The 27486-nt window shown below is 36.1% G+C and overlaps 1 protein-coding gene across 1 annotated transcript; it reads right to left on the bottom strand.

Moving 5' to 3' along the window:
• Nucleotides 1-17767: 17767 nt before the first annotated feature.
• Nucleotides 17768-18379, bottom strand: LOC149178876 (serine/threonine-protein kinase STY46-like). Its single transcript, XM_089422267.1, has one exon. The coding sequence runs from the start codon at nt 18377-18379 to the stop codon at nt 17768-17770; it is 612 nt and encodes a 203-aa protein (XP_089278393.1).
• Between the last annotated feature and the right edge of the window lie 9107 nt (nt 18380-27486).

Below are 27486 nucleotides of genomic sequence, written 5' to 3'. Positions count from 1 at the left end.
ATTATAGTCGTGAGTGGTGGGATTTCTTGTTTCCATAATTTCGCTTTCAATTTTTCTTGCCAACCTGAATGCCTTCTCCAATGAATCAGGTTCCCAAAGACGAACCTCATGTTGAATGTTATCCTTTAAAGTCCCTATGAAGACATCAATCCTTTGCTTCTCTGGAATATCATTTACCCTTATATTCAATTTTTGAAAGTACTCAATGTGCTCTGCCATTAAACCCTTTTGTTCGATATTTATCAATTGGCTAAAGAAGGTGTTACTCTTTGTATCCTCATAATGTGCTATCATTTCTTCCGTGAAAATTGACCAAGTGACAAGTGCTTTACGAGAAAAAAGCCCTTTATACCATAAAAATTGATCCGGTTCTATATGAAGATGCAATACGTACTTTCTATAACAGTTTCACCTCATGTAGATCAAAATATTTCTCCATCTGTAGTATCCAATTTAACAGATCCTTGCCATCAAACTTCCTCATATCACTTTTTCTTGATTTTAGGAGCTTGATATTGAAAAGACTGTAACTCTATACTTTCAGATCTTCATGTTATGAAATTGTGTCCTACAGTAGCCCTCTAAGTCCTCTTTCTACCATGCAAGTCTAATCAATATTAGATTCTGCAATGAAGAGTTATGTCAAATCTCCCACGATGACCTGATTATAGACTAGTTCAGTAGAGCGAACTTGTACGAAGTTCCACATGTCACTGTTTCAACCTTAGGACCTGGAACCAATACACAGAAAACTATAGTCCGTCCTCTTTTTGTAACTTCTTACGAAATTTCAATCTGATGCTTGCAGAGAAAGTTATGACGCTTTTCCCAAGGTCACCTGTTTGGAATGTAATTCGGGAGTCTGCAAAACCCTAATTTTCTCAGATCATATCTCCGAAAAAATAGCGAGACAAAATCTGAAATCCAGACTCGAGGTTCAGAACGATTTCTTCTCAAATGGGTTTTGTTTTTAGCTTCTGAAACTTCATATCGAAAACGTTATAGCGAAAATTACATGATGACCTATTTGAGATGGAATTCTGGAGCTTGCAAAAACCCTAACTTCCTCAGATCGTATATCCAAAACTATAGTGAGACAAGATCTGAAATTCGGACCTGAGGTTCAGAAAGATTTCTTCTCAAATTTGTTTTTTTTAGCTTCTAAAACTTCGTAGCGAAAATCTTATAACGAAAAATTCCACGATGACTTGTGTGGAGTAGTGAAACCCTAGAATCAAAAGCTCTGATACCAAATGCTATGAAACCAGCTCACAAAAATATAGAAATGATAGATAAACACCTTCAAAATAAGCCTCTTCGAGGGGGAAACCTCCTTTACATTACACAAATGAACAATTCTTGGATGATACAAATGACAAGGCCTCCTTTCTATGTATAGGAGTCTAAGGGGTCATAATATAATCAGAGCCGACATAACAATAATAATGTAAGGGCACAATAATAACAATAGTGGGCTTCTATGGGGCACAAAAATTAAATATGGGGACTACATGGGCACAACAATATAATAAGGGGTTGTACTAATAAAAATAATGGGTTACACTAGTAGTATAGGGACATAATAGTGACTTTTAAGGTAGAAGACTTCCCCATCGAAGTAGTAGGACAAAAAATTAAGGTGAATTTGAATGTGTTGCCTTTAGGATGCTATGATGTGTTAATCAAGATGGATTGGTTAGAAGTACATTGGTTCTTAGTGAACTTTAAATATAAGACCATAAGTTTCCTCACAAAGGAGGGTTATAGGAAAGAACTTTAGGGCATCAAAGTGCTATTCAGTTACAACCTCTTATAGCTACCCATCTAGGTAAATTCCTGAGAAAATGTTTCTAGATATATGTTGTGCAGGTTGGATACTTTAACACTAAATATAAAACAATCACTTTAGAAAACATATTAGTCATTCAAGATTTTACTGACATGTTCCCAAAAGAAATTCGTGGGTTGCCACCAAAGAAAAATATTGACTTCACAATAGAACTGGTCCCAAGGGCGACCCCAGTGTCCAAAACCCCTTATCGTATGACATACCTAAGATAACATAACTTAAAATGCAATTGCAAGAGTTACTGGATAAAGGTTACATCCACCCGAGTGTGTCACCATGGGGGGCTCCTGTGTTGTTTGTAAGAAAGAAGGATGACACCCTACGATTGTGCATTGATTATAGGAAACTAAATAAATTAATTATTAAAAATAAATACCCATTGCCAAGAATCAATGATTTGTTTGATCAAGTTAAAGGTGCCACCATGTTCTCTAAGATTGATTTACGGTCAGACTACCATCATATAAGAATCAAGGAGGAAGACATTTACAAGACAACATTTAGGACTTGATATGGGAATTATGAATTTGTGGTACTTTTGTTTGGGCTTACAAATGCCCCAACAACATTTATGAGTCTAATGAATGGTATTTTCCATCCTTACCTTGATAAATTTTTTCTAATTTTTATTGATGATATTTTAATTTATTCAAAGAACTTAGAAGAGCATAAGAAACACCTTCAAATAGTGTTGCAAACTTTGCGAGAGCATCAACTATATGCTAAGTACAACAAATATGATTTTTATAAGGACCAAATACAATATCGAGGACATATAATTTCATTTTAAGGAATAGCTGTAGATCTTGATAAAATCAAGACCATCATGGAATGGTATGTTCTTAAAAATGTGGTGGATATTCAGTCCTTTATGGGTTTGGCAGGATATTATTGTCATTTTATCGAAGGATTCTCTAGAATGGATTACCCTACAACTTCTTTGCAAAAGAAGGGAAACACTTTTAAATGGACAACAAACTGTCAGCATAGCTTTGATCAGTTAAAACATTTACTGATCACAACCCTTGTAATAAAAATTGCAGACCTTGCAAAATAATTTGTAGTCTGTACAAATGCCTTCCAAGAAGGAGTAGGCAGGGTTTTGATGCAGAAAGGAAAAGTGATAACTTATGAGTCAAGAAAGTTGAAATATCATGAGCAGATGTATTCTGCTTATGATATAGAATTGACTGTTGTAGTTCACGCCTTAAAAATGTGGCAAAACTATCTGCTAGGTAAGAATTTTATTTTAATCACCAATCAAAGCAACCTAACCAGTTTCTTTAAGAAGCCTAATCTTAATGCACGTCAAGCTAGATGGACCATTTTTTTGAGTGAGTTTGACTTTGATATAAAGAATATGAAAGGGGAAGAAAACTAAGTGGTCAATGATTTAAGTAGGAAATTACATTGTGTATATAAATTCTCCTATAGTCAAGATGAAATTAGTTTCTCTAACTAGATTAAGGAGGCTTCTTTAAAGGATCCATAGTATGAAATTTTGTGGAAACAAGCAAGGTTGGTAACCAGATATGGAAATCAGTTTGAATATGGTATAAATAAAGATAATTTACTAACTTTTAAAGGAAGAGCGTATGTTCCTAACCAGCTGGTTATCAAATAATTAATTTTAGATGAATTTCATAAGAGTCCTTATGCTTCCTATCCCGAGTATCAAAAACTATTTTATGTGATGAAGAAAAAATATTTTTTGCTTGGAATGAGAAGAGGCATTGGAGATTACCAAGTGAAGTGCTTGGAATGTTAGCAAGTCAAAGCTGAACACGAACACCCAATAAGACTGCTACATCCCTTATCTATTCCAGAATGGAAAAGGGATGCTGTCACATTAGATTTCATAACAAGATTACCTAGATCCAAAGGGAACAATGACTCTATCATGGTAGTGGTAGATAAGCTAAGTAAAACAACCCATTTTATTCTAGTACAATCCACATATAAGACTGTTCAAATTGCTGACATCTTTATGAGGGAGATATTTCAGTTGCATGGCATACCTAAGGTGGTGATGTTAGATAGAGATGTGAATTTCACCTCAACATTCTGGAAAGCTCTTTTTGTGGGGTTAGGTAATCGAGTTTAGTTCAACACCACCTACCATCCTTAGATGGATGGACATATTGAAAGAGTGAACCAGGTGCTAGAAGACATGTTAAGAATGTATGTTATGCAACAACCAACCAATGGGAAGAGTACCTTCACCTCGTTGAATTTGAATATAACAACAATTATTATGAATCATTAAATATGAGTCCCTTTGAAGTAATATATGGAAGGAGGTGCATAACCCCTACTAATTGGAGCAACCCAAAAGACAAACTAATCATAAGACCTAATATGTTAGCAGATATGGAATAGACTTTGAAGAAGGTACGTCATAACTTAAAGGTTGGCCAAGCTAGACATAACAGTTATGCAGATAAAAAAAGGACTTATTGAGAGTTTCAAGTTGGGGACCATGTTTATGTGCGAGTTAAGCCCCAAAAAGGTACTTAAAATGGGGTGGCTTTGGAAATTTAGCACCTCGTTATTGTGGCCCTTTCCAAATATGGGAAAGAATTGGACCCTTAACATACCAACTTGCACTACCTAGTCATATTCGAGTTCATAATGTATTTCAAGTCTTATTACTATAGAAGTATGTATATGACCCTAGACATATTATTAATTGGCAAGAGGTCTAGGTGAATATATGATGAGTTTTTTCTATGGGTATATATAGACATGTTTCTGATTAGCAATGAATAAAACTAATGAAAGATTGATGATTGTGAACAGGTCGACCCAGATGGAGAGTTTCTAGTAGAGCCTCTGTGTATTCCCAAGTAGAGAAAAACAATGTTACGAGGCGAGTTATCACCCAAGGTGCAGTGGAGGAATTTCAACCCAGAGATGACTAGTTGGGAAGATGGAAACCTTATGCAAAAGACATATCCAGGTCAATTCCAAGAATAAGAATGAACACTGGGGACTGTATTTAGTTCCAGGGAGGGAAGATGTAACACTCCCAGGTAATGTAAATATCCATAACTTAATTTTACTATGTAGACATGATAGATAATAGGCTTGGTGGAAAATGTTGAAAATAAAAACAAGAAATGTTAAAAATAACATCTAGAAATTCTAATTTAATTTGTCCTTGAATTAAATTGTGAATTAAATCGAAATTCTATTCTCATAGCAACTTGTAATAGTTAACTAAGTTAAATTGACTTAATTGACTTAGGAAATGCGAGTTGGAAGTCTATATAGAGTCATGTAGAGTGATCCCTAAATTTAATGAACCTAGATTGAGTTCTTTGGAGTTGTAATTAGATAATCCAATCTAACTGAGTTATAGTCAGTTAAACTAGTTCTAACTATTGCAGGAACTAGTAGAGGTCTAGTAGTGGATTAGTGAACCACTGCATCAACCAATACCACACCAATTAACTGAAGATTCACTGACAAATAATTCATGCATGTCAGTTCAGAGGAAGACGCAGTTGAGACTAGAGTGTAAAGACAATGTAATGTCAGTTGTATAATTTTCCGAGTTGTACAAATGGTGCATGCAATCAGTTGAGGACCTAGTTTTGGATTGTGAAGTTATTAAAGAAGGATTTCCTCATTAAAGAGAGGCAAATTCCTCTAGGAATTGCGCAAGGAAATAGGGGTTGGTAGTCAACAAAATTGGCTAAGTGTTGGCTAGAGTGGGCTTGTGAGGTAGATAGTTGATCATGCTTATGCAGGGATTGTTCTAGTGAGAACAAGAATTGTATTTTCTGCTTAGATTTTTGATTAATGCAATATAGATAGTCGGGGTTTTGAGTAGTTGCTTTCCCCAGATGAATATTGTGTTATTTGCAATTGATATTCTTCCTCTTGCTGATTATTATTTTCATCAATCATTATTGGTTTGCACTGTTGAAAGTAGAGTATATTATTGTTTTATGTTTTAGTATATCACATGAGATGTTGAATCTACAAAAACATCTACATGGTATCGGAGTTGAAGACAATATAGAAGAGGAGATTCGAGTATGTTATGCAGGTGAAATTCGAATTTGCAATTCATACTACAGAGTTGGCAAATGGCTTTCTATGGTTTGAGACTTAAGTATGCCTTGGAAGGAAACTCGAATTACATAGCCTAGAAGGCCAGGATGGAAGTAGTGTTGGAAGACAATGGCCTCAAGGAATTCATTGATTAAGAAATTCCTAAGCTTCCAACATCAGATGCTAAAGATCTGGCTGAATGGAGCAAGTTTGTGGCAAGGGAGAGGTAGATTATCCTTGAGGGAGTTTGAGATCACATTGTCTCGAGTCTCCATGACAAGGATACTCCATAGTGAATGTGGAAGGCATTGACGAACCTGTTTTAGAATAGAAGTCACCATAGGAAGTTGGCACTAGAGGAGAAACTCATAAAGATCAAGATGGATAAGGGTGACTCAATTCCAAATTACTTGACCAAGTTCACCCATTGCCGGGATGATCTTGGAAGTGTTAGGATTACTGTTGCCAAGGACAATATGGTGAGCCTAGCTCTTCTAGGACTTCCCAAGAGTTGGCCTAGTTATCAGGACTCTGTCAATGGGAGGGAGAAGCTACCAGATTGGGAACAGTTGTGGTTGGATTTGGTACAAGAAGAGTTTCGACGAAACACTAGAGATGGGACCTCTTCCAAAGAAGTGGAAGAGGAATTTTCCGTAAAGAGCAAGGAAAATAAATCCAAAGGAAATAAGTCCCAAGGAAAGTCAAGCAACAAGAATATGGACTTGTCGAAAGTCAAGTGTTTTCACTGTCACGAGAATGAGCACTATGCCATGAATTTCCCACAGAAGAAAGCAAGAAAGAAGTAGCCAACAATAGTGGCAACAGGTGAAGCTATAGCTTCACAATTCGAACTTGATTTCACTCTCATTGCATGCATGGCCAACACTTTAGTGGGAGGCATGTATTATCTTGACAACAGTGCCTCATACCATATGAAGTGGAACATAGATCTCTTTAGTGATTTTGAGGAGAAAGACCTCAAGCATAACATAAAGTTTTGAGATGATGGGAGGTATAGTGCTACCAGGATCGGTACAGTTACCTTTTAGAGGGAGTTTGACTGCTCTCTTAGAATCACAAATGTGATGTATGTTCGAGGACTAAAGAAGAATCTTGTTTCCGTCGCAGTATTGAAATACCATGGCTATGATGTGATTTTTAGTAAGGGAAAGGTTTTCCTTAGACACATTGCCACAGGACAGGTGAAACAGATTGGTGTAAGAGTCAAGAACTTGTATGCTCTTGAGGTATAAGATTCATGCAAAGCCTTGAGGAGCAATGAAAAGTTTAGAGAGTTGGTGGTTGAGAGGGAGAGTGAATCACCTCTCATCATGCAACCCTAGAAGAAGCCTCAGAAGCAATCTCAGACAATTGTGGAGAAGCCATAATTGGAGAAGGGGAGAGGAGACCGAGTGGAGAGATCCAATCAAGAAAAGAAGAAGAAGCCTTAGAAGTAGACTTAGAAAGTTGTGGAGTAGCCACAATTAGAGAAGTAGAGAGGAGATCGAGTGGACACATCCACTCAAGTAGAGATCTCTAGTAGGGGGAATTTCGAGCCAAGTGGGTAGAGGGAGCACATGCAGCCATACCTCCAGGTGAGAGGTTGGGCGATGTAAAGTATTAGTCCCAAGAGTGTAGACAAGTGGGTAGGGTCCATTGAGAGGTTTTGTCTCGTAGATCATTACCTTGCTACGGGAGCTCACAGTACATAGTAGCAGGATGGATCAGTGGCGGTTGATGCAATCAAATATCAAAGTGATAGAGGCAGAGGCTAGCAGTAGTTAGATACTCGGGAGCGCAAAGAAAAGTTGACAGTAGTGCAGATGGAACAGAGGCAGAGTCAGCAAAAGTGCAAAGTTTTTCAGTTGACAGTGGCAGAGCTAGTAGTAGTTAGAGACTCTGGCAAAAAATGCATCATACTGATTTAGTTTGGATGTTTTCTCAGTTTTAGAAGTTGTAGCAACAACAACACTAGAGAGAAGTGTTGCATGCAGAACATTCCAAAGGTCCTAGATAAGGATAGAGTTGAATTATTTTCTTATTGAGAGGGATTGTTGAAAATAACAACAAGAAATGTTAAAAATAACATCTAGAAATTCTAATTTAACTTGCCATTGAATTAAATTGCGAATTAAATCGAAATTCTATTCTCATAGCAACTTGTAATAGTTAATTAAGTTAAATTGACCTAATTGACTTAGGAAAGTTGAGTTGGAAGTCTATCTAGAGTCATGTAGAGTGATCCCTAAATTTTAGGGGCTTAGATTGAGTTCTTTGGAGTTGTAATTAGATAACTCAGTGTAACTGAGTTATAATCAGTTAAACTAGTTCTAACTATTGGAGGAACTAGTAGAGGTCTAGTAGTGGATTAGTGCACCAGTGCATCAGCCAGTACTGCACCAGTTAACTGAAGATTCACTCACAAATAATTCATGCATGTCAGTTCAGAGGAAGACCCAATTAAGACTAGAGTGTAGGGACAATGTACTATCAGTTGTATAATTTTCTAAGTTGTACAAATGGTGCATGCAATCAGTTGAGGACCTAGTTTTGGATTACACAATTATGGAAGAAGGATTTCCTCATTAAATAGAGGCAATTTCCTCTAGGAATTGCACAAGGAAATAGGGGCTTGGTAGTTAGTAGAATTGGCTAAGTGTAGGCTAGAGCGGGCTTGTGAGTAGATAGTTGATCATGCTTGTGCAGGGATTGTTCTAGTGAGAACAAGCATTATATTTTCTTCTCAGGTTTCTGATTAATGCAATATAAATAGTCAAGGTTTTTAGTAGTTGCTTTCCTCATAGAAATATTGTGTTATGTGCGATTGATATTCTTCCTCTTGCTAATGATTGTTTTCATCATTCATTATTGGTTTCTGTAGTTGAAAGTAGAGTAGATTCTTGTCTTATGTTTTAGTATATCACATGAGCTATTGAATATACAAAAAAATCTACATGGTATCGAAGCTGAAGACAGTATAAAAGAGGAGATTTCAAGTTTGTTGTGCAAGTGAAATTTGAATTTGTAGTTCATACTTCAAAGTCCGCAAATGAATTTCTATGGTTTGAGACTTGAGTATGCCTTGGAATGCAACTCAAATTACATAGCCTGGAAGGATAGGATGGAAGAAGTGTTGGAAGACAATGGCATCAAGGAATTCATTGATTAAGAAATTCCTAAGCCTCTAACATTGGATGCTAAAGGTTTGGCTGAATGGAGCAAGTGTGTGGCAAGGGCGAGGCATATTATCCTTGAGGGAGTTTGAGACCACATTGTCTCGAGTCTCCATGGCAAGGATAATCCATACTCAATGTTGGAAGGCATTGATAGACCTGTTTCAGCATAGCATTGAGTATACGAAGTTGGCACTGAAGGACAAAATCAGAAAGATCAAGATGGAGAAGGGCGACTCAATTCCAAATTACTCGACCAAGTTCACCCATTGTTGGGATGATATTAGAAGTGTCAGGATTACTGTTGTCAAGGATGATATGGTGAGCCTAGCTCTTCTAGGACTTCCCAAGAGTTGGCACATTTATTATGATTTTTTCAATGGGAGGGAGAAGCTACCAGATTGGGAGCAATTGTGGTCGGATTTGGTGCAAGAAGAGTTTCGACAAAACACTAGATATGGGACCTCTTCCAAAGAAGTGGAAGAGGCATTTTCTGTAGCGAGTAAGGAAAAGAAATCCAAGGGAAAGAAGTCCCAAGATGAGGCGGGTGGAAAGAATATGGAATTGTCGAAAGTCAAGTGTTTTCATTGTCACGAGCATGGGCACTATGCCACAAATTGCCCATAGAAGAAAGCAAGCAAGAAGGAGCCAGAAGTAGCGGCAGTAGGTGAAGCTCTAGCTTCACAATTCGAACTTGATTTCACTCTCATTGCATGCATGGCCAACACTGTAATGGGAGACGTGTGATATTTTGACATTAGTGCCTCATTCCATATTACGAGGAACAAAGATCTCTTTAGTGATTTTGAGGAGAAATACCTCAAGAATAACATAGAGTTTGGAGATGATGAGAGGTATAGTGCTACTAGGATCGATATAGTTACCTTTTAGAGGAAGTCTGGCTCCCCTTTCAGAATAAAAAATGTGATGTATGTTCTAGGACTAAAGAAGAATCTTGTTTCCATCGTGGTATTGGAAGACCTTGGCTATGATGTGACTTTTAGTAAGGGAAAGGTTTTCCTTAGATACATTGCCATGGGACAGGTGAAACATATCACTGTACGATTCAAGAACCTGTATGCTGTTGAGGTACAAGATGTGTGCAAAGCCTTGAGGAGCAAGGAAAAGGTTAGAGACTCGGTGGTTGAGAGGGAGAGTGAATCACCTATCAACATGCAACTCCATAATAAGCCTCAAAAGTAGTCTTAGACAATTGTGGAGCAGCCACAATTGGAGAAACAGAGAGGAGACCAAGTGGAGAGATCAACTTAAGCAGAGAAGAAGCAGACTTAGAAACTTGTGGAGCAGCCACAACTATAGAAGTAGAGAGGAGATCGAGTGGAGACATCCACTAAAGCAGTGACTTCCAGTAGGGGGAAATTTTGAACCAAGTGGGCAGAGGGAGCACATGCAGCCATACCTGCAAGTGAGAGGTGGGGCGATGTGAATTATTAGTCCCAAGGGTGCAGAAATTTGGGCAGGTTCCATTGAGAAGTTTTGTCTCGTGGTTCATTACCTTGCTACGGGAGCCCACAGTACATAGTAACAGGATGGATCAGTGGCGGTTGATGCAGTCAAATATCGGAATTATAGAGGCAGAGGTTAGAAATAGTCAGATACTAGGGAGCATAGAGAAGAGTTGACAACAATGCAGATGACATAGAGGTAGAGTCAGCAAAAGCGCAAAGTTTTTAGTCGACAGAGGCAGAGCTAGTATTTGTTAGAGACTCTAGTGTTAGATGCATCATACTGATACAATTTAGAAGATTTTTTAGTTTCAGAAGTTGCAACAACAACAACACTAGAGAAAAGTGTTGCATGAAAATATTCCAAAGGTACCAGATCATGATAGAGTTGAATTCGTTTCTTGTTGAGAGGGAGTGTTGAAAATAACAACAAGAAATGTTAAAAATAACATCTAGAAATTCTAATTTAATTTGTTTAAAAATGACAAGTCTTGGAATTCATGATAAGAGACCCAAAATGAGATTTTCAGATACTAGATAGTTAGAGACGGTTAGTTACTCTCTCCCTAGAGATAAAAAATCTCAATGGGAAAAGGATCCCAAGGAGGGTAAGGGGAGGAATAAATGGAGGCCTCTGAAGAAAGAGAGAGGAAACAGAAGATCTATCAGGACACTACCAAAAGGTACTCTTGAGCTGGGATATGAACCAGTGGAGACCTTAAGCTGATTGAAATATCTTGGCTGGACTAGAGGTCTTGATGCCAAAGAACCGGTCTTAGGGGTCACTGTCTATCTGTTGTTTAGGATACTGAAAGCTTTGGGGGAAGAATCATACATAATTTCCATTCTCAATGCTGGGAGGAGAGGTCTCTTAGTGAAATTCCTCGTTTGCCTACGTTAGTAGGATAAGTAAGTTGTAGTGATTTATTGTGGAAGAGATTCTTCTTGTAAACTAAAATTTCTTTCTTGAACAATTGAATGAAAAAGGTAGACTTCATTTGTGTTTATTGGTATGATGAGATTAGATGTGTTGATGTGTTTTGATAACTAAGGAAAACAAATGTCCTGTTTTCTTCTTCGGAATAAAGAAAATAAAGGAATTGATAAAAAGCACACAAAACAATAATGAAGTTCAACGCGAAAGAAATAGAAATTAACAACAACATAACAATTTTATTTGTTTGGGTCGAATAACCAAGACTCAATATTCTCTGATATATATTTTCATATAACAGAAATTTTGATCACAAGATTACACACACTGTTTACAGAGTGTTGACTATGACTAATGATGGAGAGGTCTTGTCTACCTACATTGGATAAGAAGGAAGGTACAACTATAGCTAGAACAAATAGCCAGCTTAGATGAACTACATTGCATTTTGCAACACCGGAAAAGGTTAATAACAAGGATAAATATGTAAATAAACTCGAAGCTAGAGTTTAATAATGGGTTGTGCTGGAACCTTAGGAACTGTAGAGTCACATAACTATATAAATGATTACCCAAAACTAAAAAGGAATTTTGAATATTAATGACCGTTGGTAAGGATTCTTCAGAAGGTCAGAGTCTGGTAGGGAACTGGTTTAGTCCTAGGCCAGGGTAGAGTAAGCCAGCAACCTAGGTCCGTTTTGGTCCCTAACCCTTTGGAGAAAGACTTAAATGCATCCACATCCAATATTCTGTCATGAAACATAAGACTTAAATGCATCCACATCCAATATTCTGTCATGAAACATGTATTTTGAATAAAAATAGATATTCAATCACGATAATGTAACAAACTTATAATCTAAACCACACGGAAAAGAAATAATATTCCACACACATAAATATATAATTCAATAAAGATTTTTTTTTTATACCAAGACATAGAGGTCTTGCTGATATACAACAGTATAGACAAAAACCCATAACAGGGAATGATAAAAATAACCGACCCCTCCTTCCACAATAGATTAGGGTTACATGGACTGATGTTTCCACATTTATGTGACCTCTACATGTCCTAAAATAACCAGAGACAAAAATCTCATAACATAACTATAAACCCTCGACTCAATAGTTGAATTCATTAACCAGTAAGAAACTGAAAGTAATCTTAAAAAACTAGAGGAAGCATTCGACAGAACCTGGAAATAAAACCCCAATTAGGTTAAGTCGTTGAGCCATCAATGTGAAATTTCCATAATTTGTTTAGTCGGCCTTCGACCTAGAAAAATAGAGGGGTATCTCAACTGTGAGCGCAAATTTGCAACAACCATCATGGAAACAAAAGCAAACAAAATTATTCCTCAACCCTAAATCTGGAAAGAAAAATATAAGGGAAACATTAGTATTGGAACAAAACTTGATACCTGGAAAAGAAGTATGTCGGGGCTTTAGCCTTCGAGCTAAAATAAAACAAAATAAATAGAACATGTAAGCATGACATACTGTACAGATCTTGGTTAGATAGCTAATGTAGGGGAGCATAATACATTTACCATACCTGATGCCTAAACCCCCTTGAGATATGGTTGTAATTCCATTGGTAAACATCCCTTTCCATTAGACCTGTAAACATATGGGTTAACAACTTAGAAAAATAGTAATGAAGGTAGGGAATCCAAAAAAAACCAAGTTGTGTGTAAGCCAATGAAGCATACCTGTTAAAAGTTGTTAAATGCCTTCTTCAATACGGAACCGATGCAATGCTCTCACATTAGAAAACGACATGAGAATGACGAACAAAATGGTTGGAAAAACCAGGTAGTTACCAAAACCAAGTAGAAAAGGGATGGACTATCATATCCAAACCCTAATGGATCTATGCTCAGGATTAGCCTAACTATCAATTACAATGCGTCGAGAAGTTTCGATGGATAGGTGGAACCTAGATACCATACCATCATTATATGTTTGATCTACTCACTATAACAATACACATTACCTTATGGCGATCCAGGTATAATAATAATAATCACAAAAATACAATATGGAGTATTTTCAGTGAATTAAAAGATATGGAGTCATGGAATAACCTTAAGGGTTCCAAAACCTTAGCGTCAACATTTGGTAGTAGAGGAGGTTGGCCTTAGAATTTTCTGAACTAGTATAACCAAACCATTTCGAGATGTGTGGTACTATCTAAGCCAGAAAATATCAAGCCATGTGTTTATATTTTTTTTATATTAAAAAAAAAAAGATTAATTTTTTGTAATTTTGTTATTTTGGCACTATTTGCATGGATAAATGTTACAATAAACTTCTTTATTTTGTTAGGAACTCGAGATATATTGAAATGGTCATATGGAATAATTTCTCTCTTTTTTTTTTTTTTTTTTTTTTTTTTTAATTTATAAGGTATTTACAATGACATTATGTGAACTATAAACATATAATATATCTTTGTTTACATACAATAAAGATATATATTCAATCTATTAATTTTCATAATTACACCGAAGGTGTTCCTTCTCTATGGAGTTGGGTGGAAAAACAATACCCATTCCAGCCATTCCCGGCGTCCCTTTTTCATCCTTCCATCCAATAAAAATTTGACACGTGGAAAAGTTAATTGAGATATTTTTTAGGTCCACGCGCCTTGAGCTCGATGCGATTAATGAAGGCGTATGAGCTCAGGTTATTCATCATCACGCTAGTGGCCTGAGTGGATGGTACGCCGCTTTAATACCGTGTGATGTTTTCCCTCGCTTGCTCTTCCAAAGCAGATTTGCCAGAAAAGAAGCAACAACTTTGGCCTAGATGGGGATTATTTGTTTTAGTTATTATAAAATGCTGATAGCTTGCGGCCTATCTCTGTGTGTTCGAGCTGAGGGATTTCATGAATTTGTTTCGCTTCTGGAGGCAAAGTGCTTTGCGAGGCGTCTATTTCTTTGGGTATAGATTCGATTTTTGATTTTATCAGGCTCTGGGTTGAATCATGAATAACTATCAATAGCTGTGGCTTCTGAATGATTTCAAAATGGGAGTAAATTCAACCTGGACACCATCTAGCATGAGAAGGGTGGAGCTTGGATACGGCATCCACATAACTGTGGGCATTGTCATTCTCATTTCTATCATTAAGTTGTTCTACTACGCATATATTTGCATGTAGGTTCGAACAAATGTAAGTCAAAAAACTAAAAACCATGTTCTAGAGTGACAAAATTTCCTGTAAACATTCCCCATTACATGTGTTTACTGCTCGTCTCCACTCCATTCCTCTGATCAGGAGGAGTTCTTTGCTCCATTTCTCTAATCTGGGGGAATCCCTTTCTCTGATCTGGGGCAATCCACAGAGTCAAGAGTATTTTGTGTACCAACTCTCATGAGAAATTGGATCCCCCTGAGACTGGGGATTTGTTGTACCCCATTCCAACTAGAGGTGCATTTTGTTGCATAGTTACTATGGGGGGAAATTCACCACCTCTTCTACGTGACTGTCGAAAGTGTAGCCATCTTCAAAATATGTCAAACCAGCTGGCAACTCTACTTTTAATCTAGTGCAGCCCCGCCTATTCAACGTTCTAAGTTGGTCAAGACCACAAAGCCCTACTATATTCTTCAAGGCAGGACAATCCCTCAAATCCAGAGTTGTTAGCGTTGTTGGCAATGCTCCAACCTCTTCCAGATTATTACACTGTCGGATCATAAGATGTTGAAGGCTGATACTTCTGTGGAGTATAGTTCTAACTCTTCGAGCTGAAGGATGCCTTTGTCACTGGAAGACTCCAATCCATGAACCCTTTTAAATGGTAGGTTCCTTAAAGGACATGAGTGTACCCTTAAAACATTCAGATTCTTCATGTTCAAGACAACGGGTGGTAATTAGTGTATCCCACATTTCGATATGTTCAACTCGGTCAACTCATTCAACAACCCCACTGAATTGGTCAAATATTGCAATTTCATGCATATCATAAATTCCAAATTGCTTAGGCACACAACATCCATCAGAAACTTTTCCTCCTTTAAGTTTGTATCCAACAAATTTAACCTTTCTAACAACTATTGTTGCCCAACTTGGGGAGGCAACAATTGCATTTGAAGACAACCTGAAAAATATAAGCATACCCAAAAGAAAAAATGAACTCAACAACAACAACAACATAGAAAGGTGCAGGAATTAAAGAATGTAAAATCTGAACAAAAAGCAAGAGAATCAAAGAAAATAACTTTATACTTGTAAGTCTATCACCATTCAATGTCATCAGAATATACCTTAAGAAACTAAAAAATAACACATCATTGTAATTAGATATCATTTTTTGGGATTCAACTGCATTAAGTAAGTCATTCATATATGACCATTTCCATGAGAGGTAGTCGTAACTGACTAATTCTCATGATTTTTGAATAGTCCACTTAGCACTCATTGCATTGGGTGATGATCATAGGTGTGAAGAAGCTGGATTGAAACTAGTGAAATAAATCACATAGCATCAATCGTCACTTCCGAGGCTTGCACCTGATAACCAGGACTTCCCGGGATGTCACCCATCCCAGATCGCCTATGGATCAAGCATGCTTAACTGTGGAGTTTTCCCCACAATCAAGCCCACTTAGCTTGCTACCCCATTTGCAAAACCTTAACTAGTATTGTGCCTCATGAACCATTCAAGTAGAGTTCCCTTCACTCTTTTGAATTAAGTATTGGGGGTTTTCGCAGTGCATTATATTAGATATCATTTTTTTGGATTCAACTGCGTTAATTAAGTCATTCATCTATGACCATTTCCATGAGAGGTAGTCATAATTGACTAATTTCTCATGATTTTTGAATAGTCCACTTAGCACTCATTGCATCGAGTGATGCTCATAGGGGTGAAGAAGTGGGATTGAAACTAGTGAAATAAATCACATAGCGTCAATCATCATTTCCAAGGATTGCAACCGGTAACTAGGACTTCCCAGGAGGTCACCCATCCCAGCTTGCCTTTGGCTCACGCGCGCTTAACTGTGGAGTTTTCCCCACAATCAAGACCACTTAGCTTGCTACCCCATTTGCAAAATATTAGAAAGTATTGTGCCTCATGAACCATTCAAGTAGAGTTCCCTTCACTCATTTGAATTAAGTATTGGGGGTTTTCGCAGTGCATTATATCAGATATCATTTTTTGGGATTCAACTGCGTTAAGTAAGTCATTCATCTATGACCATTTCCATGAGAGGTAGTCGTAACTGACTAATTTCTCATGATTTTTGAATAGTCCACTTAGCACTCATTGCATCAGTGATGCTCACAGGGGTGAAGAAGTGGGATTGAAACTAGTGAAATAAATCACATAATGTCAAGCATCACTTTCGAGGCTTGCACCCGGTAACCAGGACTTCCCAGGAGGTCACCCATCCCAGATCGCCTCTAGCTCAAGTTTGCTATGTGATTTATTTCACTAGTTTCAATCCCACTTCTTCACCCCTGTGAGCATCACCTGATGCAATGAGTGCTAAGTGGACTATTCAAAAATCACGAGAAATTAGTCAGTTACGACTACCTCTCACGTAAATTGTCATAGATGAATGACTTACTTAACGCAGTTGAATCCCAAAAAATGATATCCAATATAATGCACTACGAAAACCCCCAATACTTAATTCAGAAGGGTGAAGGGAACTCTACTTGAATGGTTCATGAGGAACACTACTTGCTAAGTTTTTTCAAATGGGGTAGCAAGCTAAGTGGGCTTGATTGTGGAGAAAATTCCATAGTTAAGCACGCTTGAGCCAGAGGCGATCTGGGATGGGTGACCTTCCGGGAAGTCCTAGTTACCGGGTGCAAGCCCTGGAAGTGATGATTGATGCTACGTGATTTATTTCACTAGTTTCAATCCCACTTCTTCACCCCTGTGAGCATCACTTGATGCAATGAGTGCTAAGCAGACTATTGAAAAATCATGAGAAATTAGTTAGTTATGACTAGCCCTCATGGAAATGGCCATAGATGAATGACTTAATGCAATTGAATCCCAAAAAATGATGCAATGAGTGCTAAGTGGACTATTCAAAAATCATGAGAAATTAGTCAGTTATGACTACCCTTCATGGAAATGGCCATAGATGAATGACTTACTTAACGTAGTTGAATCCCAAAAAATGATATCTAATATAATGCACTAAGAAAACCCCCAATCATTGTAAATATTTACAAATATTTCAATAAAAACTACCTAGAGACAAAAAATGAAAAATTTGAAGAGCAGAAAACAATCAGATAGCCGATCTTGAATAAATATCAAAGGATGGATTGACAAACCTTAGGTGCAAGCCATTTGTATCCACCTGTCTCATATTCAAGAACCTCTCCCAAGATCTGACAAGGGTGAACCAGTCCAATATCTGCAATAGCTGCGTTTCCTTGCTTATCAAGCAATATACTCATTGTATTCAAATCTCTGTGCACAATCCCATAGTCAATCAAGAAGAAAATCCCTTCAGCTATATCAATGGCAATGCGAGGCACATCTCTTAGTGGAAGCTTCTTGCTCCTTTGAATCAGTTCACGAAGAGAACCCCCTTCCATGAATTTTGTAATAGTGCACATTCCATGTGTGTCATCTACACAAATTCCATAGAAGGGGAGAATGTTTCTATGCCCACAAGTCATGAGCTCCAAGATATCTCTTCTGAACTCTACCTCGTAAGAGCTACTTTTCTCACACCCTCTCAATTTTCTCAGAGCAACCTTTTTACCTTTGTATGTACCCTTGAATAGTGTTGAAGTTATTTTCTCCAAGAATTCGACCTCTTCAAGGTTGGCAAGCCATTTATCTAGCTCTTCTTTGCCAGAATAAATTTTCTGCCATTCATCTACTTCAACTTGGACAAAAGAACCCAGATGAGGCATTTTAGGTAACCTGTGAGGGGGTCGCTGATCTGGGCAGTCCTAGCTAAACTCAAATTCCTTTGAGGGTGAATCCTTTGTTGTTTCCCCTCCCTATTTTCGTGTGCTTCCATCATCAACTACTGCACTTGTTGAAGCCTGACCAAGAGAATCTCACTCTTCACACCCACATAGCCCAAATGTGAGCTTCATTATTTTAGGTTTCTTAACTGTTGATTTAAGGGCACTTTCAATATTTGTTTTGGAGCACTTATCGTGACTGCAATGAATGGTTATGATCTCCAATGTGAAGTTTTTTTTCTCAAAGAGTTGTATTTCCTTGAAGGAGATGCCAACATTTTCAAGTGCACAGTTCACAGCAGGCCAGGAAATAATGGAATTACAAGAAAATGTGATCTTCAAGAGGCAAAGCTCATCATCAGAGAATGCAGAGTTAGACTTCGGGGATTCACATGCATCAGTAGGTGGATATTTAGTACTGCCCACTTCCTGTATTATAACTTCAGGATGGTCTTCTGTTGCTTGCTCTATCAAACGAATGTGAAGAAATACTTCATATCAAATTCAGCTTGAGCATAGCTACCACATCCAAATCCAGAAATACAAAACGATAGTAAGGAAAACACAATTCATATATTGAGATAAAAGTAGAAATAAAATGTAGATGTTAAAAAACAAGCCCAAGACCTCTCCCAAAAGTTAAAACAATTATAAAAATTGCAGATTTGCCTAAAAGTGATACCAAAGAGGGCATTTGAAATTTTAAGAGAGAAGGACCAAACAAAGAATATACAAACAAAAAATTGAAGAGTCAGATATTAACTTTAAAATCATAAAACAAGGTGCTTTAGAGGTCAAAACACCAGCAAAATTGCAGATTCATGAGCTCCACAATATCTCTCTTGAACTCTACCTCGTAAGAGCTACTTTTCTCACACCCTCTCAGTTTTATCAGAGAAACCTTTTTACCTTTGTATGTACCCTTGAATAGTGTTGAAGTTATTTGCTCCAACAATTCGACCTCTTCAAGGCTGGCAAGCCATTTATCTAGCTCTTCTTTGCTAGAACTTTTTTTTTTCCATTCATCTACTTCAACTTGGACAGAATAACCCATATGAGGCATTTTAGGTAACCTGTGAGGGGGTTGCTAATCTGGGCAGTCCTAGCTAAATTCAAATTCCCTTTAGGGTGAATCCTTTTTTGTTTCCCCTCCCTATTTTTGTGTGCTTCCATCATCAATTGTTACACTTGTTGAAGCCGAACCAAGGGAATCTCACTCGACACACCCACATAGCCCAAATTTGAGCTTCAATATTTTAAGTTTCTTAACTGTTGATTTAAGGGCACTTTCAATATTTGTTTTGGAGCACTTATCGTGACTGTAATGAATGTTTATGATCTCCGATGTCAAGTTTTTTTTTTCAAATAGTTGTATTTCCTTGAAGGAAATGCCAACATTTTCAAGTGCATAGTTCACAGCAGGCTAGGAAATAATGGAATTACAAGAAAAAGTGATCTTCATGAGGCAAAGCTCATCATCAGAGAATGCAAAGTTTGACTTCAAGGATTCACATGGATCAGTAGGTGTATATTTAGTACTGCTCACTTCCTATATTATAACTTGAGGATGGTCTTTTGTTGCTTGCTCTATCAAACGAATGTGAAGAAATACTTCCTTTAGATAGTAAGGAAAACACAATACAGATATTGAGATAAAAGTAGAAAGAAAATGTAGATGTTAAAAAACAAAGCCCAAGCCCTCTCCCAAAAGTTAAAAAAATTATCAAAATTGTAGATTTTTCTAAAATCGATACCAAAGAGGGCATTTGAAATTTTAAGAGAGAAGGACCAAACAAAGAATATACAAACAAAAATTCGAAGAGTCAGAAATTAACTTTAAAATGATAAAACAAGGTGCTTTAGAGGTCAAATCACCAACAAAATCGCAGATTCAGGAGCTCCAAGATATCTCTTCTGAACTCTACCTCGTAGGAGCTACTTTTCTCACACCCTCTCAATTTTCTCAGAGCAACCTTTTTACCTTTGTATGTACCCTTGAATAGTGTTGAAGTTATTTTCTCCAAGAATTCGACCTCTTCAAAGGAAATCCATTTATCTAGGTCTTATTTTCCAGAAGAAATTTTCTGCCATTCATCTACTTCAACTTGGACATAAGAACCTAGATGAGGCATTTTAGGTAACCTGTGAAGGGATCGCTGATTTGGTAAGTCCTAGATAAACTCAAATTCCTTTAAGGGTGAATCGTCTGTTGTTTCCCCTCCCTATTTTTGTGTGCTTCCATCATCAACTGCTACACTCGTTGAAGCTTAACCGAAGAGAATCTCACTCTTCACACCCACATAACCCAAATGTGAGCTTCATTATTTTAGGTTTTGTAATTGTTGATTTAAGGGCTCTTTCAATATTTATTTTGGAACACTTACCGTGACTGCAATGAATGATTATGATCCCTAATGTGAAGTTTTGTTTTCTCAAAGAGTTGTCTTTCTTTGAAGTAGTTTCCAACATTTTCAAGTGCATAGTTCACAATAGGCCAGGAAATAATGGGATTACAAGCAAATGTGATCTTGAAGAGGCAAAGATCATCATCAAAAAATGCAGAGTTAGACTTCGAGGATTCACATGCATCAGTAGGTTGCTCTTTAGTACTACCCACTTCCTATATTATAACTGCAAGATGGTCTTCTGTTGGTTGCTCTATCAAACGAATGTGAAGAAATACTTCCTTCTTATCAAATTCAGCTTGAGCATAGCTACCACATCCAAATCCATAAATAAAAAACGATAGAGGAAAACACAATTCACATATTGAGATAAAAGTAGAAAGCAAATGAAGATGTTAAAAACAAATCCCAAGACCTCTCCCAAAAGTTAAAGCAATTATAAAAAATGCAGATTTGCCTAAAATCGATACCAAAGAGGGAATTTGAAATTTTAAGAGAGAAGGACCAAACAAAGAATATAGAAACAAAAAATTGAAGAGATATTAACTTTAAAATCATAAAACAAGGTGCTTTAGAGGTCAAAGGACTAGCAATAATTGCATATTTACATAGATATGAACACCAATTGAAAATCCACCAAACCCTAATCCATATGCTCATCCAACATTTTTTTAAATGGTTTGAGGAAAAATATTTTAGGAACACAGCCCAAGGGGATAAACCACATAGAGTGGATTTCCTTTGGCTTAGGTATTGGGTTTGAGGGGCAACTACTCTGCCAACATTGCAGGTGACATGCGCTCGACCTCATCCCTTTGAAATTCATTCCATTTGGGTGAGGAAGAGCACAACAAGAATAGAACTTTGATGAATGGCTTAATACTTCGTCGACCTCAGTAGTAAACCAAGGCCTCGTTGGAAATCCCAAAGAACATTAAGGGAAAAGGACTACATATTCATATTTTGAAACCACGTCATTTCAGATCTTAATTTTTGGTGAATCTCATTGAGATATTGAATATGAAACCATGTCATTTCAGATCTTAACTTTGTGGTGAATCTCATTGAGATATTCAATTTGCATGGTACATATCTCTAGGAAATCTTGTTTGCAACATGAATTTGTAATTTTCTTTGACGAGGGGTGCAACATTGCAGTATAAACAAATGCACTACAAGTGTTGCACTTGCAAAAAACTGGAGATTCAGATAGAGAACAAGAACACCAATTGAAAAAGATGGAAAAGATGACACCAAATATCAAATATTTGCAACTTTATAAATCAGAATTTGCAAAAAACACTACATCTCTTCACATATGTCATTAGGATGCTTTTACAATTTATGCCTATAGGGGAGGAAGGTGATTTATAGAGTGCCCCATCTCAGCCAGATCACGATAAGCAAAGTTGCAAGAAGGTGAACTGCAATTATTGAAATTTATAACTTCCCAGTCCATAGTCTTGCCAACTCAAAATAAAAATTACAAAAATTATGAGAAATCATAGAAGACCAGAGTACCCACCTGAGAGGCATTGAATCAAAATGCTTTTTGACATTGTTGATGAGCTTCTTTGGATATAGTTGCACCGAATTCTCGAGCATCCTTTTGCAAATCACCTTCATGCATTCGTTTATGGATCCATCTCTGGATATGGTGTTAAGATTCAAAGTGTTTTTTAGTGTGTTAATAGCCCCTGCTACGTTTTTCCCCAGTCTCTGCCATTTCTTCTGCACAACATTAAAAATAATCGAATTGAAATACCAGAGTAGAAGGTAAAACTATCAAATTGGAAGGTGTTTGTGAGCTAGCCATTGGAAGGACAACTTGTCAGGTGAGCTAGTGGGTGTAGGGGGTGATGGTTCCCATACCACAACATGGTTCTTTCGACTGCTTGCCCATTATTGTGAAATGGCCAACACGAGATACATAGTATTATAATGATATAGTAAGTTCTCCCAAAACAAAAAGGGGTCGACCTGTAGTTTTTATAGACATTGTAGTAGCCAACATAACAATAATAACAATAGAACGTGCATAGAAGCAATACAATTTTTAATAGCCTAAAATACAGTGAGATAAAGTCAGATAAGTTGAGCTTCAACGTTTGCGCTACTTGTAGAAATGAAAATAAACAGAAGTGAGATATGCAGATTGATGCAATACTGGAACTGAATGGTATGAATCAAATTGCAGTAGCCAAAGAAACACTAAATATACCAAAAATAGGTGGGGACCATGACTCCAAAATACCATAATGATGACGAGTTGCATAGAAATCCCAAAGAACCAGTTATTACTAACATAGCCACAAATTGAAACCATGAACAATGAAAGAAGAAAAAAAGAGCATAACACTCCACTTACATTACCTACCAACTATTATGAAGTGGCCAATGCAAGATATATACCATTATAATGATAGAGTAATGTTTAAAGCCTCCCCAAAAAGGTTCAAACTGTAGTTTTTGTAGGCATTGCAGAAGCCAACACAACAATAATAGCGGCATAACAGACAATGAATACAAGTCTGAATATCCTAAATTACAGTGTGATGAAGGAAGATAAGTTGAGATTCAATGTTTAAGCCACTGGCAGAAATGAAGAGTAAAAGAAGTGAAATATGTGGATTGGTACAAGATCTGAGTTGAATGGTATGAACCAGATTACCAGAAAAATCCAAAGTAGCAGTATATGCCAAATATGGATTTCCTATACAACTTTAGATCATAACAATGATGATCTTGAGTTGCACAACTAATATGCACATTTGATACCCTTGCCAAAGTTATCATGTTGGCAGAATTTACATGCTTTAGGAAGGGAGTATTTTGTAGGTGATTTCAAAGTACAAACTTCCAATTTTCAACAATGAAACAAAGAAGTTCCACATAAAATTTTAGATAGACCATTCACCCAACCAGATTGACTTAATGCAACCGACATACAGACGATATTAGAAAAATCAGGCTTATCAATGTAGTGATAGACTATTTTGTTTTCTCCAGCCAAGAAAGCATTTGTCAGAATCTCCAACATTGGTAGGGAATTTAATTAACTCGACAAAAAAAATGATTAGCAGAGTTAATTGACCAAACATTTTAAAAAACATTAAACTATGTGCTAATGTCTATATACTTATAAAAATATGTTTCCGAGATTTGGCTTATAGCACTCCCAATTGAGTTGATTGATTCTCAAGGATGGGTAGAGAATTTAGTTGCCCCACATTTTATTAGAAAAACGTTAAAAAATATTAAGTTATGTTTATTTGGATTGTTTTAATTTTTTTTTAAACAAATTACATATTTATCTAAATATATTATAAGGAGATGTACATTTATTTATTTATTTATTTTCTACGTTTAAGGAGATGTACATTTGCAGTGAGATTGGAGGGTTTGAGTTGATGCCCAAGCCTCCTCCAACATATTACAAGAATCTCAAGTAGAGCTGCAGATGTGTTAAGCAAAAAACACATGGAGAAATGTGAGGAGTTTGTGGATGACAAACAACCCAATCCAACATCACCATGTTCTTTTAATTAATTATTTTTATTTAAAAATACATTTTTATTTTTTTTAGAAATAAGAAATTTTATATTTAATCATTTTGTTTTCTCAAGATGAAATTTCTCAAATCTTATTATTCCTTCGGTGTACCTTTGCACCTTTAGGTGTAATTGTTAGTTATTAGAATTTGGTAGAGCAAGGTGGTAGTAATAATAAGTATTGTCTTGTGAGGTTAATTAATAAGGTAATTAATGGTTAAGACATTTGAAAAAAAGTGAGTTTTTTTTTTTTTACTGATCGTTATATTTTAAAATAGGTAAAATTGGTGACATCTTGTACATCTACCAATTAGAAAAAAAAAATTCGATTAAAAAAAATTCAATTTAATACTCAATTTTTATAAAATTTTTAATAAACATTATAAATTGTTTTGAAAAAAATGCAATTAATTAAAATTAAATAAGTCTAACTATCAACCAATTGCCATATAACCTAGCCTCGACAGGTATAAAAATATTATTAAAATATATAGTATCATCATATATATGTTAGATACATAATTTATTTTCTCAATTACAAATGATATCTTTAAATTAAAATAATATCATTATTTTCATCATATATATGTTAGATACATAATTTATTTTCTCAATTACAAATAATATCTTTAAATTAAAATAATATCATTATTTTAAATCATTTTCAATTTTAAAAAAATAAAGAAATAAAATTTATTATCAATCATCATCTAAATTTTCAATATTAAATTATACAATTATATAATTCTTTTTTACACATTTAAACCAATTATGAGAATACTTAAATTTCATATTCTTATAAAAAAGAATTTTGGACAATCTATTTATAAATTTCAACTCAAAGTTATCAAATAAATTATTTAATAAAAAATAATCTAATATTATAACAAAATATTTATAAAAGGTTTATTAAAAATATTTTATTTAATATTATTTCAAGTACATAATTGTAAATTTAAATAAAATATTATCATATTTAAATTTAACTCCATTAAAATAAAAATTGCGCAAACATTCATAAGTAACCACATTGCAAAAATTAAGAATAAATCCATTAAATTAGAAACGACAGAAACATTCACAAGTAACCGTATTACAAAAATATGTATCACACATTATAAAAATATACATTAGTGCTTGTGTTGGAAAATGGATAGTGGCAGCTATTAAACTTATTTTTCTTAACCTTGATACTTACTTTTGAATCTTATTTATTTATTTTTAGTTCTTTAGTTAGATTTTTTCATCAAACAATATTATGAACAACAATAGCAACAATAGAGGGCACACATATTAGGCTCTTAGCAAGGGCAAAACCCCTCCAAGGGGAAAATCCATAAACTCTTCTCTTCTTAAAATCTGATTCAAATGAGATACAAAGACCCAAACCCTAGACAAGTCCTTCTCCTAGTACCAAGTCAACCCTTCCTCAAGTCTTTCCTTGATTATGCACCAACCAACTTCAATACTACAAATTCAACCTGACAACTTTGATACTGCAACTCGTCCTGTAACTTCTACCTTGCTATTTCAGCCTTGCAATTTCTTTGGAAACCCTAATCCAACCACCTTCTGAGACCTTCTTAGAACAAGACAACTCTCCCAAGGTAAGGGAGGTCAATATAAGGTTTTCTCCCTTCCAACTACAAGATTCTGCACTTTGTCCTACTGCAACTCGGACCTGCAATTTTGACCTCCTTTCTGTAGCACCAAAAACCCTAGATTTTGGCACGTGTGAGAGAGATAGAGCCCCAAAAAATATATTTTCATTCTCCTTTTGCTTCCTTGGCCTTCACTATTCTTTTCTACTTCTCCCAACTTTAGATCAAACTCTTTCTTGTAGATTGAACTTATTGAGTATCTCTAAATGAGATCAAATTGCTTCCTTTTATAGCCTTCTCAAGGGGTCCAATTCCCTCCTTTAGGCTGAATTGATGTTTCCAGTGCTGACTTGTACTTTGGAGCTTCCAGGACTTTCTAGACTAAAAAATAATTCTTTTTACAAATATTTTTTTTCCCGGAAGGGTCTTATAAAAATGATGTTGACTCCTTTAACTCAAGACAATAAATCCTTAGACATAACAAACCCTAGAAGCATGAAGAACATGCTTTTACTTAGAAGGAAATCAATAATGAGCATGAAACCCATGATTTAATAATATTAAATTTTCTTTTATTTTCTTGTTTGTTACATAGGATACATATTGAAATGAGTACAACAACAATTATGAAGACCAAAACTAGTTAATTTTCAACACTATCTCTTAACTACAAAGGTATTCATAATTGTACAACCAATACAACATCATATTTCAAAATTAAGAGTTCTCACAATAAGAGTTAGATTGATAAACCATATTGTAAGGATCATTATCATGGCCAACATTGTCTCTGAGGCCTAACTAGATAAGCTCTTCTTTAATCAAGGGCATTATGTTGGGAGGATTTACGTGTGATATCGCACTACCTCTATAAGGTACATACCCCATCCAAATGTTTGCAAGGTATGTCCTTTTAGGAATATTCATATCTTGGATATCCAATCTTGAGTCCTCAAAGAATATTGGTCCTCTTCGACCATTTTTCTCTTGAATACCTGTCACATCCTCAAAGAGTGTCGGTACCTTTCCTTTCTTGGATATTTTATGCTCAAGGAAACCACATATGCTTATCCAATCATTAGTCATTCTCTATTCATCACCTAAAGAGGAGAATGCACATGTGATGTCCCACATCACTCCCTCTCAACTAGAGATGACATCCCTATTCTCATTTAATGTTGAGAATAGAACCTTGCTCCTATACAAGGAGACTCCTGTAGTCCCTTTCAAAATTAGAGGAGATCTAGACTTCCTTTCTATTTGGGAAGTCACTATCATAAGCCTTACAACTTGTCTTCATAAGAGTATCAATTACCAATTCTTCATAGATTTCCAGCTCCCTTTTTCCTCTGCATCATTGAGCTTTCTTTCTTTCAAGGCATAATGGAGCCACCTTCTCTCTTCAATCTTGTGGCAAGCTTCAAGTCACCTTTCTTTCTCATCACTTTCATCTTGAACATGAAGGCATTGCATTGAGCCCTCCGAATCTTCAA

Source organism: Pinus tabuliformis, chromosome 4_1 (genome assembly GCF_031772625.1).
Source record: "Pinus tabuliformis cultivar Carrire ecotype Pingquan chromosome 4_1, CPIR1, whole genome shotgun sequence".
In the NCBI taxonomy this organism is placed as follows: Eukaryota; Viridiplantae; Streptophyta; class Pinopsida; order Pinales; family Pinaceae; genus Pinus; species Pinus tabuliformis.
The sequence above is the reverse complement of the archived record's forward strand: the minus strand, read 5'-3'. Positions and strand labels throughout refer to the sequence as shown.